This window comes from Epinephelus lanceolatus, chromosome 12, assembly GCF_041903045.1.
Source record: "Epinephelus lanceolatus isolate andai-2023 chromosome 12, ASM4190304v1, whole genome shotgun sequence".
Taxonomy (NCBI): Eukaryota; Metazoa; Chordata; class Actinopteri; order Perciformes; family Serranidae; genus Epinephelus; species Epinephelus lanceolatus.
The window spans coordinates 24123382-24139752 of record NC_135745.1 but is presented as its reverse complement, the minus strand read 5'-3'; the positions used below and the strand labels follow the sequence as shown (position 1 = coordinate 24139752).

The 16371-nt window shown below is 40.6% G+C and overlaps 1 protein-coding gene across 4 annotated transcripts in view; it reads left to right on the top strand.

Annotated features, from left to right (window-relative positions):
• Positions 1-16371, top strand: part of LOC117271562 (abl interactor 1-like) — a 47867-nt gene that overhangs the window by 14911 nt on the left and 16585 nt on the right. For 2 of the 4 annotated variants that reach the window (XM_033649822.2, XM_033649820.2), the window contains exons 3-6: positions 6346-6522; positions 13593-13607; positions 15588-15691; positions 15913-16053. In XM_033649822.2, coding sequence (XP_033505713.1) covers positions 6346-6522; positions 13593-13607; positions 15588-15691; positions 15913-16053 — 437 coding nt within the window. The remainder of the gene's footprint in view (positions 1-6345; positions 6523-13592; positions 13608-15587; positions 15692-15912; positions 16054-16371) is intronic. The other 2 variants (XM_033649823.2, XM_033649821.2) reach the window with 1 other exon arrangement.

Sequence of the window (16371 nt, the reverse complement as noted above, 5' to 3'; positions counted from 1 at the left end):
TAACCTGAGTTTGAGAAATCCAATTCTATACTTTTTGTGTCAGGGGCAGCTGGCATACAAAATTTCAGAAGTACAATCTGTAGTTTGAGCAACAGCCACAGAGCCAGCATAACAATCAGCTGGATTTGAGCTGAGAGATGAACAGGGAGATATGGGCACTGGCGAGATGGAGGAGGTTTACCATTACAAATACTACCCGCATTGTTATGATAAAATGCTGGTTGAAAAATCGGCATGGTATCCCATTAAAAACTCTTCAAAGGTCTTAAATTCAGTTTGATAAAAGTCATTAAATACTATTAAATAAGATCTGTGAAAACTTAATTGCCACCAACATTTTATCTAATTTCATTTATCCATCTTTTAATTTCTTTTTGTCAAAGTGTCAAGCTGCTCTTTGTGAAGGTCTACATTTCTGATTGTATAAATAAACCTACCCCTGAATCTAATACTGTCTTTGTACTTAATACCTGAACATACCTGATGGCAAAGTGTAGATTAACCTAAATCACTCTAATAACCATATTCTTACATTAAACCTACATCTGCATGGGATCACATATATATGTAGTAGTTAACTTTATACTTACCTGCAATGCTTGAATAAAAATTGTCCAAATATCAGTATTAAATTGGGTTTAAAACTTAACTTGCAAAGGTCTTAAAAAGCATTAAATTTAAGCGTCTGATACCTGTAGACACTTTAACATGCCTCTCGTACAGGTGTGTCTGCAGGGCTTTGATTCATTTGTCTGGTGTCCAAGAAATTATATTTTAACTTGCTTGGTTGTGCCAAGTGTTTTTCTGGCTGTGCAAATTGTTTCGACTTGAAAGAGTTAAAATGGGATTAGAAAGTGGAGGTAGCCAAAAATGTGCTGCCAAATCCCAGCTCCATCTCTGTAGGATTTAAAAGCCCACAGCAGAGGAGGCTGTCACAGAGTTCAACAAGAAATGCTACTAAAAGCAAAACTACAGCATGTTTAATCAAAGCAGAGCTGTTGCAGCCCATTTCTCCTCTCTGTGTGCATCAGTTCACTTAAATGGTTGTGCCTTAATATGTGCGTTCAGCTAACACAAACCAGTGCTGGTGATTCTGTTGCGATACAAAACACGAGCAGCTTCCCATGAGTCTCTTTACTCCTCTTTTCCATCTCCTTGAGTCCTGCTGTTTGCCAGTTTGCTCTCTGGTTGGTCTGTTTCTTATTTCTCAGAAGTTGTCATTAATGAGCTCAATGACCCACTTGTGCCTCTTTCTGCTCCATTTCAGCTGGACAGATCCTCTCAAGGGCAGAAAGTACCTGGAATTATATCTTGAGTGTAAATTAGAGTTGGGTGCTGTTCACATTTGAGCGGTTACGATAGCAGTCGACACAGTACTGCTCTTTGGACCTTTAATTCAGTCCTGGTACCCAACAATATTTTTTTCAGTACTTTCCTTTCTCTGTAATAACAAAAAATGTAATTTTTTAACCAGCTGCAGGGGATGATGTAGTAGACTAAAATTGTGTTCCTTTGCTCCTTTCTAATCACACATGGAGCGTCTTCTGTCTCATTCTGTCTGTCTGCTTGTACCTGTGCTCGTCTAGCAGTGATGTTGGCTGTTCCTAAAGCAATACAGAAAATAAAATAGACCAATGCAGTGATAGTTGGAATGGCTGAAAGAACGACTGATGGAGCAGCCAATGGAGCAGTCATTGAAGTGGTCGGCGGAGCAATCGCGGAGCTCCATAGCCAGTTTTGGGGCACTTCAGCCTCATGACTAAAGTTGAACCCGGCAGCTCTGCGGAACTCTATTGCTGGCCTTGGAGCTCCGTGGCTGGCATCCAGACTTCGAGGCTCTTTTCTCCCCAGCATTCTCACCCATACGCGCTCTTATATACTGAAACGAGGCACCAAATAATCTAACATGAATTGGTACTTGGTAGTACCAACTGGGGTTGGGTATTGTTTGGGAGTTTTCCAATACCAGTGCTTAATGCTGCCTGAAATGAGATTAAATAATAGCCTTTTTAAAATGCAATGGCAAATTTTAACTTGAAATTGAACAATATATTAACTCTTACCAGTTTAAACTACACCTAAACATTTAGATATGGATGAATACAAAATACTATGAAATTCACATAATAAAGAAAATGTAACCCAGCTACAATAATTTAACACTAAATAACAGTTACAACACTAATAAAAGCAAAACAAATCTTGATTTTGGGATCTATAATTGTCTCCCAAACTCAGGAGAGACTCAATAGCAAGACACTTCTACATTAACTGTTAAGGAGATTGTAACAGCAATGAGAATAGCTGGTCCACCTCAACAGTCCATCCTAAATGAGCTGGGTCAGTTTCAAATGGGAGGCTAACTTCAGGGCTAACCTCCTTCACTCTCCTGACACTGCTGATAAGCAGGCGACAAGCAAGACACGAGAACTTGACTTAGGTCTTGAGGAGCATTTATTCGCTGACTAATAGCCTAAACTGTTAACACACTGCACAGCAACGTTTAACTTAATACTCTCTGCACCAGCACATCACACAATTTAGCACCAAACAAAACGAGGCACTGAAATTTGCGTTGTGATTTGGTCAGGTGGGTACCGCCACCATGTTTCAGTACCCAATCCTAGTACGACCCTAATTCTGTCGGTAGCCTTCAAACTTCCAAATTCAGCACTGAATCCTAGTGTAAATTTTAAAAAACGATAGTGAAACAGATGTGAACACTTGTGAGATTTCATTCATAGCTGGCTGAATTTGTAGTCTTGTCATTAAGCCATATATGAGATCATTGATGTATGACATCACACATCTGCTGTCACGCCTTGGAGTCTCAACACAGACTACATAATATTTTCCTCTTGCCAGTAACACTTCAACAAGACTTAAAAAATATGTACAGCTAGTTTCGTTTGTACTTCAGAGACTCAACATTTGCTCAAATGCAGATATATTGGGCTGAAACTACGATATGGATCCAGCAGTGAACTTTACAGCGGTGCCATCTGCTCTGAGAAACTCACTGCAGAGGCTGAGCAGATAGCCAGATGTTTATTAGAGAAAAGAGATTACAAAAGAAAATGAGATTGAGAGAGCACAGGAAGGGCAGACACAAGTCTGTCGTCAACGATTAGGTAACATTTATTGGACATTTCATAGAGATTACCTCATGTAACTTCCTTTTTGTAATGTACATGTAGAGGAAATGCTGAAATACAGCTGACAGGATTCAGTCATCACTTACAGATGTGTTCATGCTTGCTGCACCACTGCTTCAATATTTCCTCATTGTCAAGAATGATTCTTTAGTGGTGTTACGGTAAAGAGACACAGGATCGGCTGTGACAGTGTTTGTTGTTTGGTACATTTTAAATGATGTCAGCTTAAATGCAGAGCCTAAAAATGTTCACAGCATCTATCCCCTCCCCACTGTACTTGCGTCTCTGTTTCTTTTTGATCATGACAGCCCACCAGAATCAGCTTCTAGTTTCACCTACAGTATTTTCTCTCTGTCTTGTCTTATCTCAAACTGTCTGTGGCTTTATGTCCTTCTGAGTTTTGTTGTTCTCGCTTTCACTAATCTGCACTCCACCTCTACTCGCCTATCACTGGCAGGAAATAGGCGGGTCTTTTTTTTTTTTTTTTCTTATTTCCCAGCTGAAACCGGGCGTGTCGCTTCAGTTTCCTCTCCTAAAAAAAGAGCCTAGCATGTCCTCTATATATATCTCACATGCAGCACACAGACTAGACACAGAGACAGTAATGCACAGAAGCTTGGGAGGGTGCAGGTCAACTTCACGACACCTATCAGACTTTTCAGTCTCTCAGTTGGATTCATCATCTCCAGCACTCAGAGAGAGCCGGTGGCAGCGGTGGAGCTGTCGGGTCAGCTGGATGAGATGGCTGAGTGGTGATTGATGCGTGACCTTGTTGCTGTGAGGGTCTCGCACACACACACACAAGCACACATCTACTTAAAAAACATGCACTTGCGTATACATGCATGCGCACACTCCTTAATTTCTAGTATGTGCCAAAGCAAGAAGAAGTACAGTATGTACATCGTGATTAACAACAGTCATGGATTCATATATGTCTCACAAGCCTTAATAACACTCGCACATCCCAAGAGTGACCTCATACTCCAGAGATAAAACTGTCCGTCCTCCCTCAGTCTTCCCCACCTTTCGTTCAGCTTCCCCTCCCTCTTTTAATCCCTCTCTCCCTCCAGTTACATCAATCATTCATAAATTGAAGGCCAGAGCTAAGGCGCCTGCTTGGATGGGTGCTGTGAGCGATAATGACAGTAATCGCAGAAGAAATGGAGGTCACTGATTTTTTCAGTTGCTCCTGGTGCGAGGGGTTAAAGGAGAAATGGGCCCCAGGGCGTAGGCCAATAGAGCAGAATAGTGGGTCAGGTGAAGTTCAAAGGATCAACCCAGTGTGTGTGTCCACGCAGTGGGACGTCTGGAGATTTAAAATATACATACATACATTTTAATTTTGCGACTTCGTGTTGCTAATAGACGTCACACAACATGGACTGAAAGGGTCAAGGTATGAAATGCTTCACTGTAATTTTAAAGCGAGGCAGGTATTAAATTAAAACATACGTCTCGGGTCTCTGATCACAAGTGGACAGCGCTAAAAACAAGTGAAAACAACCAGCAAGACGCCTTGTGTTTCAATCTCTCAAACCACACTAATGTGTAAACACTGATGCATCTCTTGATGCGTCCCCAACAAATACTACATCATCACTGCAGGATGTGGTGGTTGCTTTGGTGACAGCATGCTGACTCTATACCATTTTACAATGACTTGGACAAAGTGTTGGGTGACCGTCCATCGTTTTGCTCTATGGAAGGAGACAAGTCGAATTCTGCTGATATCAATATCTCCAGCTGTACTGACACAGCCGCTAATGTGATAAGCAAGCATGCTAGAGAGCAGCTAGAGGGAGTGTAGATGTACTAACTCTGTGCAGGGCCCTTTGACCTTGTAGCTTTATATAGGCAGTAAGTGGTCCGCTGGAGACACATTATAGGCACATATTGAGCAGCGATGTGTCACCTGTCTACTTGCCTGTCAATACAAGGTTTAAATGGGCGTATAGTTTTATTGTGCACTCAAATATTCACTGGGTTTAAATAACAGTAAACACACATATATATAGCACATATACTTTAATAAATAGTACATATAGTAGGCCTGCCCCCTGAAAGTCAGATTTGAATTCATCCGTCGGAGACGGTTAACTGCGATTCCTTCGAGATGAGTTGAAGGGTTTTTTTTGCTTGTTTTTTGTAAGTCAGTGTGCAGTGTGCTTCTGCGGACATTTCGGTCCCCATTATTAGCTGCAGAGTGACTGTCTTGGCTTTCTCTCTGCTCATCAGTATAGGAGGGTGGGGACACGGAGACAGCTGCCCAGAGTAAGAGAGGCTTTGGCCCGTCAGGCTCTGAGATAATGTTATCTTTTGCTTTCTGATTAGAAGTGTCGAATTTACTGCTCACAGGAACTTAATACTATACAATCTCTGGCTTTTTTTTTAATATGTATTGTTGGCAGAAAACGTTGCTGCACATTTCCAGTCTGTGGTTAATGTAGTTAGCTCATTTACTATATAAAGTGAACATCACTGTCACCCTGAACGTCCTGCTGAGCCCTGTTCAAATGCAAATGGAACGAAAAGGAAGGAATCATGGAATATTCGTGTTAAACAGACAAATCCAATTTGACTGGCGTAATGCTGAGTTGGGTGCAGCCCTAACATACTGTGATAATAAATATGCTTAATTAAGAGAATGATAACATGACGGGGACAACAAAAAGAGGCCTTAAATGGAGCCCTGAGGGACTCCACAGATGTTCTTATATTTTAAGTGTGACCGTGTTGTTCCTGTTGTTCCTGTTCCCAACCGTTTTACAATGTGTTCTGAAAAATTCTATGAAAACCGTTGTTGTGCTCTTGCAAAATTTAGTTGCTGTTATGAAATCAAACACTTCTTGCAGGTATTTTATAGTAAAATTTCACCAGGAAAGGGGAGTGAGGTGAAAATGCCCTCTGAGGTCCTGGGACGCTTTTAATGTGAAACAGATGGAGGATGTATTAGGTTTGCATTAAAAGCAAATTAGTGTTACAGGCACTGGTGAGACCTTTTAGTAAAACATGATCTTATCTCTTCACATAACCAGGGAAATTATAAATCATGCATATCTCATGAAACATAACCTGTCTTAAAACAAATGCAATACATTTAGTCAATTTTAAGTATTTACTGTAAGAGAGGTAAACCCTAAAAGTCTGTTGTACTACTCATGTCACCCTTCATTTCTCTCTTTTGCAGACAGTGGATATTCATAAGGAGAAGGTGGCACGTCGAGAGATCGGCATCCTGACCACAAATAAGAACACCTCTCGCACCCACAAGATCATCGCCCCGGGTAACATGGAGCGGCCGGTGCGCTACATCAGAAAGCCCATTGACTACACATTGCTGGATGATGTGGGGCACGGCGTCAAAGTAAGACATTTATTGGTCATTATCTCAAAATAAATTCCTCATAGTTGTTTTGTATAAACAGAATAGACTTTAGTGAAGGCAAGCGTGTTCGGCTCAATCCCAGTACACCCCTTGCCCCAACCATTTAGTCCTACCCCTTTGTTTTGCACGTTCACATCTTAGGGTAGGGCAAAGCGTTAGGGCTACATGGCCCTCCAAACTGAGTTTTTTTTAGAGGCACATTCTAAACTGAGTTATGACAGATCATCAGTAAGATGGCTGCAAAGGCAGCCAAAGCCATTGATGACTACTGATGACGTATCAGGGTCTTCAAGGGCTGTCCAGTTCCATAGAGGAAGATTTCAACCACAACCTTTTGTAAATCTGTTCTGAGGGACAAAGGGCACTTAAAAACAAGGAATTGGGGTAAAAATGAGAAGTGGGATTGGACCTTATGCATGTATTTACTCATATCAAGGGCATCCTCGTTTCTGTTCACGCTGTTACTGGTTTTCAAAAAGCACTTCCATTTTTCTTTACATCCAGACTGTTGCAGCTAAATCCCAAAGTCATTACTTTGATGTACTGTCTTGATTTCTAGTGTTAATCAATTTAACTAGACAGAAGAACACATACTTAGTCAAGTTCACACTTGGCACCTTCACATGAACAAGCTCGCCGTCTTCTTTCATAATTCACTCACACTGCAAGCCGATCAATACGCAGACCTTTTAGTTAATTAAGCACAGAAACACCTAGAAATGGATCACACACTCGCCTAAGAATGAGACACGTAGTTGTTAGCTGACTGTGGTGAAAAAAAGCTGTGCTTGTCAGAGGTTTTGTTCATGCCCAGTAACGACTTCCGAAGCTGGAAGTTAATGAAAAAGTGTGTGTTTGTGTGTGTCACACCCAGACTGTGAACAAAAGAGACATCTTGGCCAAGTGCTGCTACTCACACCATCACATCCTCTGTTGAATTGTGGAAAAAAATATTCTTTCACCCCTTTTTCTGGATCATTCTTCAATTTTTTATTCTCTCTCCCCATGATCCATCCGCCCTCTCCTCTCCCCCCTTCTTCATCTTTTCCTCTTTTATATAACATTCTGTGTGTTTTTGCTCGTGTGTGTACACACAGTTATTCGCATTGATTGCTGGTGTCACACATTTCCGCAGCTTGTTTGAGTCATCCTCTTCATCCCTGTTACCCCTTCTGTCTCTGTTGAGATAGTGGCTGTCCACTGATTTTCAAACATCCGCTGATTCAAATTCAAAAGCCAGTGTTTCCTCCTCTGAGAGCTGGCTCGCACTGAGACAGATTTGGCATGGCCCACTATGCAAATGAAGCATCATTCATGGATGCTGGAAATGATGGATCTCTGCAGAAATCAGTGCTGATCTGTGTAGATGGTAGAAAATGTTCAGCCTCTTTTCCTTTTCAGATATACCTACATGAACAGCAGTTCATGCTGGCAGCACTTAAAAAACCATGAGTCAGACATCTGTAGTATGACTCATTTTGGGAGTCTACATTTGGGGAGCTCCTTTAATTGAGTCAAGTGTAGTTATTTTGATAAGGGTTAGTGAGGCTGTGAAGGAATTTCCCCTGCAATGATTTAGTACTTTGTAATAAGGCTTTATTGTTAGGTTATTATATCTAGCTTTAGCAATGACAAAGATGATACAGTTTAAATACAAATGGGAATTGAGAGCCTGCTCCTGTTGAGAAAAGGCTCCAAATTGTAAGATCCATCGGAATTGTATCCCTCTAAACTTCCTAATTCCTTTAATTGATGCCAGCATGTTTGTCCTAAGAGCTGCAAAACAGTGAAGTCAAACTGAGACATCTACACTGCTGGAACCTTGCAAAAATAAGGAGTCATTGCCGAGAGGAAGGAATGTTCCAAAGCGTTGCTTCACTTCATCAGGAAGATGACAACGCTGCAGCTTGTAACAATGAACATTTCAAATAATGTCGGAAACACGAGCACTATGCGAAATCTTCTGTCTGCGCAACATGGGTTTAAATTCCAGGAGTGCTATGTATTTGACATGAGTGTATTTGACAGGCACAAGTGCCACTGCTTCCCCACAGGGATGCCTGTCCGTTACTGAGGGTAAATATCCTGTCATAAGAACGTCAGTGCCACACAAACAAACTTTGTTTTCTGTATAGAACCAAACAACAGCAGCATCATGCTGCTCTAGTGTGTGATTGTAGACAGTATGCCAGCATCCTGGAAACAAAGTGGCGTGACAGGCGTGACATCTAACACAATAACGTTTGCCTCTAGTGGGACATATGACATGTACACGTCAGCAGCACTTTATAAAAAGTATCAACGGCAAAACATGGCAATAACAATCATTTACTATCCCTGTTATTCACAGTGGTATCAGTAAAATGTTATCATTTCCCATCCCTAGTTTTAAAACAAATTAAATACTTGTTCAATGTCAAATCTAAAATATGAAGGGCAATAAGGGACGCAGAGTTTTTTCAACTGAGATGCTTTGGTTGCGTCTGGTTACTATGGGAGTAAAAATGTTGGCACATGGTAGAGCACCACTTCTGGATAAAGGGAATGCTGAAGCATGTAGGGAGAGGGGACAGAACACCAATCAGTTAATATTAATGCTGCATTTATGTAATCCTTGAATGGTCTCATTTCCTCAGTTGGGAAGTCATTCTTCTGACTTTGTTGTGAGGTTTGAGTCATAATGTGGAAACAAAATGGACGCTACAGATAAGATGATAAGATGACTTTCATTGTGAAGAATCAATAGGAAATTAAATGAACTTTGTAAGCAGCGTTTCTTCAATAATAAAACGGCAAGGAGGAAGAGTAAAATCATAAACAGCTACAGTGAGATGTTGATGAAGAGCTGCAGACAACAGGCTCTTACTGCACCTCTGCAAACAGCTCACCTCCAACAGGTAAACTTCTTTTACCTGCTCTGCTGTGGAAAAACTCTCTACTATTACAATAAGAAAAAAAAAGCAAAACACGAACAAAGCGGTTGCAGCAGTCATTTGCTATCCCCTGTTCTTGGCTTGTCAATACTGCAGTATTGCAATTTCACGATAACCCAAAGGGTTAGATCTTCATCTTAGAGAGGAAGAAAACTTGTGGGGATTGAAGACTCCCTGGCTACTGCTTCATTTTAAATTCTCTGTGATTTCTCTGTCTGGTTTTTTATGTATGTGTGTTTGAGCCTGTGTGTGTGTGTGTGTGTGTGTGTGTGTGTGTGAAGCTGCATTTCGGTCATGGATGTGCATTCGTCTGGCTGGGTGCAGACAGAAATGCATATCACATTCCATATTTTTCCCCAGAACACTTTCTTTCTCTCCCTCACACGTCTGAATAATTTATTGGTATCATTTCATACTCACGACTGCTGCAGACGCAAGATAGAAATGTACAGTGTTCTGAGAAGTATATTAATGTCTGTGTGTGGGTATGTTTGTCTGCCTATTTGCCTCTGCATTCATATACGTGTTCAGGATTTGTGGGGAAATAGCAGCTTATTAGCACTCCATCCTCACAGCCTATTTGCTCCTGGCTGTAGCGGATTCCCTCGAGCGTTCAAGGCGTGATCACCGCCCCTCTGCCTTCCATCCACATAACCAGGGGAACTCACCCACGGATAGATGGGAAGTCTTGAGCACGGAAAGACCCGTTCACACATTTACGGATGACTGTGCTCACCCCTCCACCTCTAACAGCCTTTATTGGCATTACTGGCAGTAACCAGGGTGACATCGTTTCAGCCACATTACAGCCACTCCGACAGTCTGAACACCTCACCGCTGTTATTTACAACCTCGCTGTGTTTTACTGCCCCATCTTTTTTTTCTAAGTGCAACACTTAATACATCAGCACAGCCACATGTAGCTCAGACACTGCTCATTATTTCTAGTGTGTCTAGTGATGTAAGTGATTCTCAGTCTGATTACAGTCAATAACACGAGTCTAGACACCGACATAGACTCTGTTTCACTGTGTGTTTAAAAGCACAGGGGTGGTGTCACCATGTTCTGCTTATTTTTTTCAAACTTTTGTGTACAAAGTGGAACAAAAGGAAGTTATTTCTTCCTCTTCATTGTGTAAAACCTAAACTGGGCTGTGTGATGTGGGTTTCGTCTCTGGCAGGCAGATGTCAGATTGTAAATATAAGCGACTGACATTATAGAAAAATAATTCTCATGCTGATGAGCCCAAACAGGTTTTACTTTAACACATAATATGGCAAATATTGTAATACATTTTTGATAAAGTGTGACTCAAGGAGAGTTGAGAATGTAATTAAAACTGAAACAGTCAGTTTAAAATGATTTAGCAACAATTTTGATAGTCAGTTAACCTTTTACGTTATTTGTCAAGTAACAATTGTAAGAATTTGCTGCTTTTCTTTGTTGTATATCATTTTAATTTAAATGCCTTTACGTTTTGGGCAGTTGGTCGGATTAAACAAGCTATCTAAAGATATCACTTTGCTCAGGGAAATTGCAATTTCTTTTTCTTTTTTTTTAAATGTGGGGGGCATTTTATAAACAAAACCGATGAAATAATGATGAAAATCCTTAGATTTAGCCCTAAATGTGACAAAACTTGTTAATGGTTGTAAAATACATTACTTCATTAAGAGAATGACAATTTGGCTCAAAATGTAATAGATCTTTAACAATATAAAGGTTGAGCTTTGTGTATTATTCAGTATTATTAAATCATCAGAAGAAAATATAACTGCCTAAATTAATGATTACTGATTTACTTTGTCCAGTGTGATGACCAGTGTTTGGGGTAACTTCTAATAATAATAGTAACAATAATAATAATAACCTTAATTTATAAAGTGCTTCTCAAAATAGAGTTACAAGTTTTCCTAGTTGATCCTGGTCGTGGTCATGTCTTCTAGTGTTTGTTTGAAGCCAAGCAGTGGCGTTTTGCATGAGCAGAAGCCGTGAGATGGCTTTTTGGCTCAACCCTGAATACAATGAGTTGCAGTATTGTTTAACTGGGAAAAAAAATCAAAGCATGGATGACCTTCTCAAGATCGAGCTGAGAGAGAAAGGGTCTGATTTTGGAGATGCTTCTTAATTGATAGAAAGAGGACTTGACAATGCTTGAAAGTTGTTTTTCAAAGGAGAGGTCACTGTCAAATATCATACCAAGGTTTTTGGCTGAAGGTTTGACATTTGCAGATAAGAGGCAGAGATGGTTTTGCAGAATAGTGATGGATTTCAGTGGGCCGAAGAGGATTATTTCTGATTTTGTGTAATTTAACTGGAGAATGTTTTGGGACATTCAGCAGATGATTTAAATTGCATTCTTCACTGGTTTTCTAGTGAACATATATATTTATGTGTCATCTGCATAGCAATGATAGTGGATACTGTATTTGTTTATGATGTTACCAAGTGAAAGCATGTATATGCAGAACAACAAGGGGCCAAGGATGGAGCTTTGGGGAACACCACGAAAGGATGGCAGACGAAAAACCCACGCACCAAGTCAACTGGGCTTGACACCCACAAAAATGTTCATAGGCTGAGATCAATGCCAAAAAATGTCTATTATTTAGAACTTCCGTGCACAAAAAGAGGGGCGCTCAAAGTGCAAAAATTAAGAAAAAGTGATTAAAAACAGCTGCAAATATTTTAGTCCTTAGATAGTCAAGGACTGGTTATGTGGATGCATTGGTGTGCAGGTATTTCTTCTGCCATTGTACCGACGCACCCAAGATAAACTTTTTTGTTGCCCTAAGTAGGCGCCGTTTCACAGCAGCCCTAAGACTTTGCATTGGGGAACACCACAGGTCAGAGGGGTCACAGAGGATAAGGCATTGCCAATGGTGACTAATAAAGACTGCTTCGATAAATATGATTTGAACCATTTTAGGGCAGTGTCCCTGATGCCAATCCACTTTACATAAGTGGAATCACATTACTGTTACTAATCAAACAATTATGTCATTACCTGTGTGACATAAGTTCTTCAGTCATCTGCATAATGAAAGGATAGGAAAAAAATCATGAAACATGGCAACAACAGCGGCGCTAGCTTGTGCACCCGTTTATAGGCTCTTCATCCTGCGCAGTCAGGTGCTGACTCCACGGCGGAACAGGTTGTCTGAGCAACAATTTGAGAGACTTCTCCGCATGAGGTATAACAGCTGCTTTAGGGATCAACATGTCAAATAAACTGGACAAATCGAATATAAAGGCATGGTTGGGGGAGTGAGTGACTCGAGTGAGTGTGTTTGGCCTGTTAAATGCGGTTCATGTTCCATTTAAACGTTTTCCTTAGAAGTCTGTCATCATCTAATGGATTTCCTCCTTATTAGGATGGGGATTTGTGCTGATACGTGGGCATATGTGAGGTTTGACGTTATATTAAGTGGCAATTATGTGACTGTGTCTCAGGCGATGTTGTGGAGTAAATGTAAGGTAACAACAGGCGTAACGAATTCCTTTCATCAGGGAGTTATTAGGTAAAGTAGTGCTTTACTTTTTAATGACACCAACACTGGTGATTACACTGATAGCTTGTAGAGCAGCAATGTATTTTCACAGGGACACACACACACACACACACACACACACACACACACACACGGCAGCTGACAGACTGACACACACATCACACATAAGAAAGGAATGGGCCTTCTAATCTAACACAGATTTTTAGCTCCCTATTTTTTTGTATTCTGGTCACTGGGCTGGCTGGTCTATTCAAACAGGTTGGGTCTGCGTGGGTGTAACTTTTTCCATCCAACCAGATTCAAGTAGGCAACACGGGGCTTTTTGACTCAGATTTATTTTACGCCTGCATATTTCCTATGACCTTAGAGACTGTATTAGTCTCTTAGATGTCCTCCTTCCTTTCTCTTCTCCATCTACTTTGTTCTTCATGGTGCTCTTTCAGCTTTATATACTGTATATAAAACTGTGTTAATGAAAAATAGATGGGGTTCATGCGTGCTGCTTAAAATTCACACTTGCTCTCACTAATCTCACTTTTTTAACCTTCAACCAATGAGCTTATCTTGTTTTCTGTCTTCCCTTTTTTGCCTGCTTGCACTCAGTGGCTTAAGGCCAAGGTAAGAGATGGTTGTCTTTCTCTTCTTTTTATCATGTATTGATAAAACTCCACCAAGTCAAGGTATCCATGTCTCATGTGTAAAAACATGTACAAAAAATAGAACAATATGATTCCAAGAAAAAGCTTTTGTGTTATGATACAACAAAGCAGTTACCATTTCACTGAATGTGTGTTTATCTCTTGTTTCCTGTTTAACATTAACAAAGTCAGCAGGGTGACATGACAGGGTGACTGTGGTATTTTTCAACCTGGACCCAATTTTCCCATGTTTTCTGTCTAAAAGACTTATGGTATCAGCAGTTTTTGAAATTGATCCAGTATTTAGGGAGAGGGCTTCAACCAGCAGCCTCGAAACAGGTTGCAATGTAGCCACTCGGGGCATGTTCGCACCGTCAACTTACATCCACTTAAAGTTCTTGTTTTTGCCTCTGACAGGCTCGTGTTGTTATTATAAATGTCCAACAGTATGGAAAGGATCCATACAGATGTAGACCTTTTTGTTTAAGAGTAAGAGCCCTGAAAATGCTACTGCCAAACCCACCCGACTCCATTTGAATAATCAGTAATTTTATCATTGTAAAACACACTTCATTCAAAGTTGACAGAAATGAAATAAAACTCACCAAAACTGCCTTGGCTCATCTTCCCACTGTTCCAACAGTCACCAACTCTGGTTTGGTTGAAATAAACCCTTAATTCACACAGTTAGATGTGAAAGTATGCTGACTCTATACATGCTAAAATTACTGTTTATTTAAATGGAGTCTGGTGGGTTTGGTGATGGCAATTTCGGGGTTGTCTATGTCTGACAAAAATTATGGAGAGGACCCCCTCAAAGATAGACCTTGTTGTTAAAGATCCTTTCAGTTTAGGCAAAAACAGACCCGAAATTGTTATCAACACACCCACCAGACTCCATTTAAATAAACAGTAATTTTAGCATGTACAGAGTCAGCATACTTTCACATCTAACTGGGTGAATCAAAAGTTTATTTCAACAAAACCTGAGTTGGTGATTGTTGGAACAGTGGAAAGAGGAACCAGGATGACCTTTGTGAGTCTCATTTTGTTTCTGTCAACTTTAAATAAAGTGTGTTTTATGATGATGAAATTACTGGGTATTTAAATGGAGTCTGGTGGCTTTGGCGAGCACGATTTCAGGGCTGCTTCTGGTTAATCAAAAAGGAATTTACTCTTTAACAAAAGGATCTCTCTCTGTAGGGATCCTTTCCATACTGTTGTCAGATACTTAAAATAACAATCTGAGCCTGTCAGTGGCAAAAACAACCACTTTTAGTGGCTGTAAATTGATGCACAGGACCCTGATGGTTATATCGCCGCCTGTTTCGTTACTGCTGGCTGAAGCAGTCTTGCTCAATACTGGCCCACTTTGAAAAATCATTGTTCCCCTTAATCACTTAGACACAAAACATGAAAAAATAGGGCCCAGATTAAAAAATAACAGCATAAACCTGGTGTGAACTTCTACCATGAATATATTATAGGCTCTCTATATATGTTACAGTCCATGTAAAAAAAAAAAGGTAAATTAAACATTATATTTAATATTTACAGTAATTACCCTTAACACATATTCCTATGTCCTTTTATATTGTCATCCACATACAGAGTGACGAGTGACATCCCATTTTACATGCACAATTCCCCAACAAAGGCAGCCAGTCACCTACGTAGTGCTGCTTTCTGTTCTCTCCCCTCATATCTGTCTTTGTCTCCTACTCTGTGTCTTCATATTTGTGTGTGTGGACAGAAAAGCCTTTGTGCCAGTGTTTCTCCTAAGAATTTTGCGTGGTTGAAATTTAAGAGGAGATGCTCATCTGAAACTAATAAAGTTTTGCTTAGTCATTACATGTTTAAATGACTCCTCAGCCTTAATATTCATTGGCAGGGGAAACACTGGTGTCAGCAACTCAGATAATACAAAAGCAATGTTTTTAACTTGTCTTTGCTCCTCTAGCAACATGGGAACAATGCAGCAGGAAGAGGGGGCACGCTTTCCAGGACCACCCCACCCACACAGAAACCCCCAAGCCCCCCTATGGCTGGTCGTGGTACCCTGGGGTAACGATATAAAGTCATAGTAGTCATTTTTAAAATACCATTGGATCTTTTTATTCTGTGTATATGTATTCTGCCATTATACCTTTATTAATACTGTAAATCTGAGACAATTCATTCATTTAGCACGATGAGCAGTGTCTGTAAAAGCCCAAAGCACCTCTTCTGACTTCATAAAAACATAGAGGATTAACTGTGTCCTTTGTCTGTTTATCTGTATCTAGGCGTAACACTCCCTACAAGACTCTGGAGCCAGTGAAGCCTCCAGTGGTACCCAATGACTACATGACGAGCCCGGCCCGACTGGGCAACCAGCACAGCCCTGCACGCACAGCCTCACTCAACCAGAGGCCCCGGACACACAGGTAGAATAGACGCCTGAATTTAACGAGCTTAATTTAATGAGACCAATTGCACCACAATACACATTAAACCAGAAACATGCAACGTAAAATAGACATGTAGTAGGCAGGGAGCAAGCCCTAATTAACCCTTTCATAGAGACATTTTGACCTGACATGGTAGGAGAAGCACAAGTGTTACTAATAACAGTGATGACTCTCTTGTTCTATTCAAGTGCTCCAGTAAGCTGTGGCAGTTTGACAGTGAGCCAGCATGCACTGTACCAGGACCATGAAACAGCTGCTGCATTCTGAATCACATACTTTTTCTTTTTACTATCA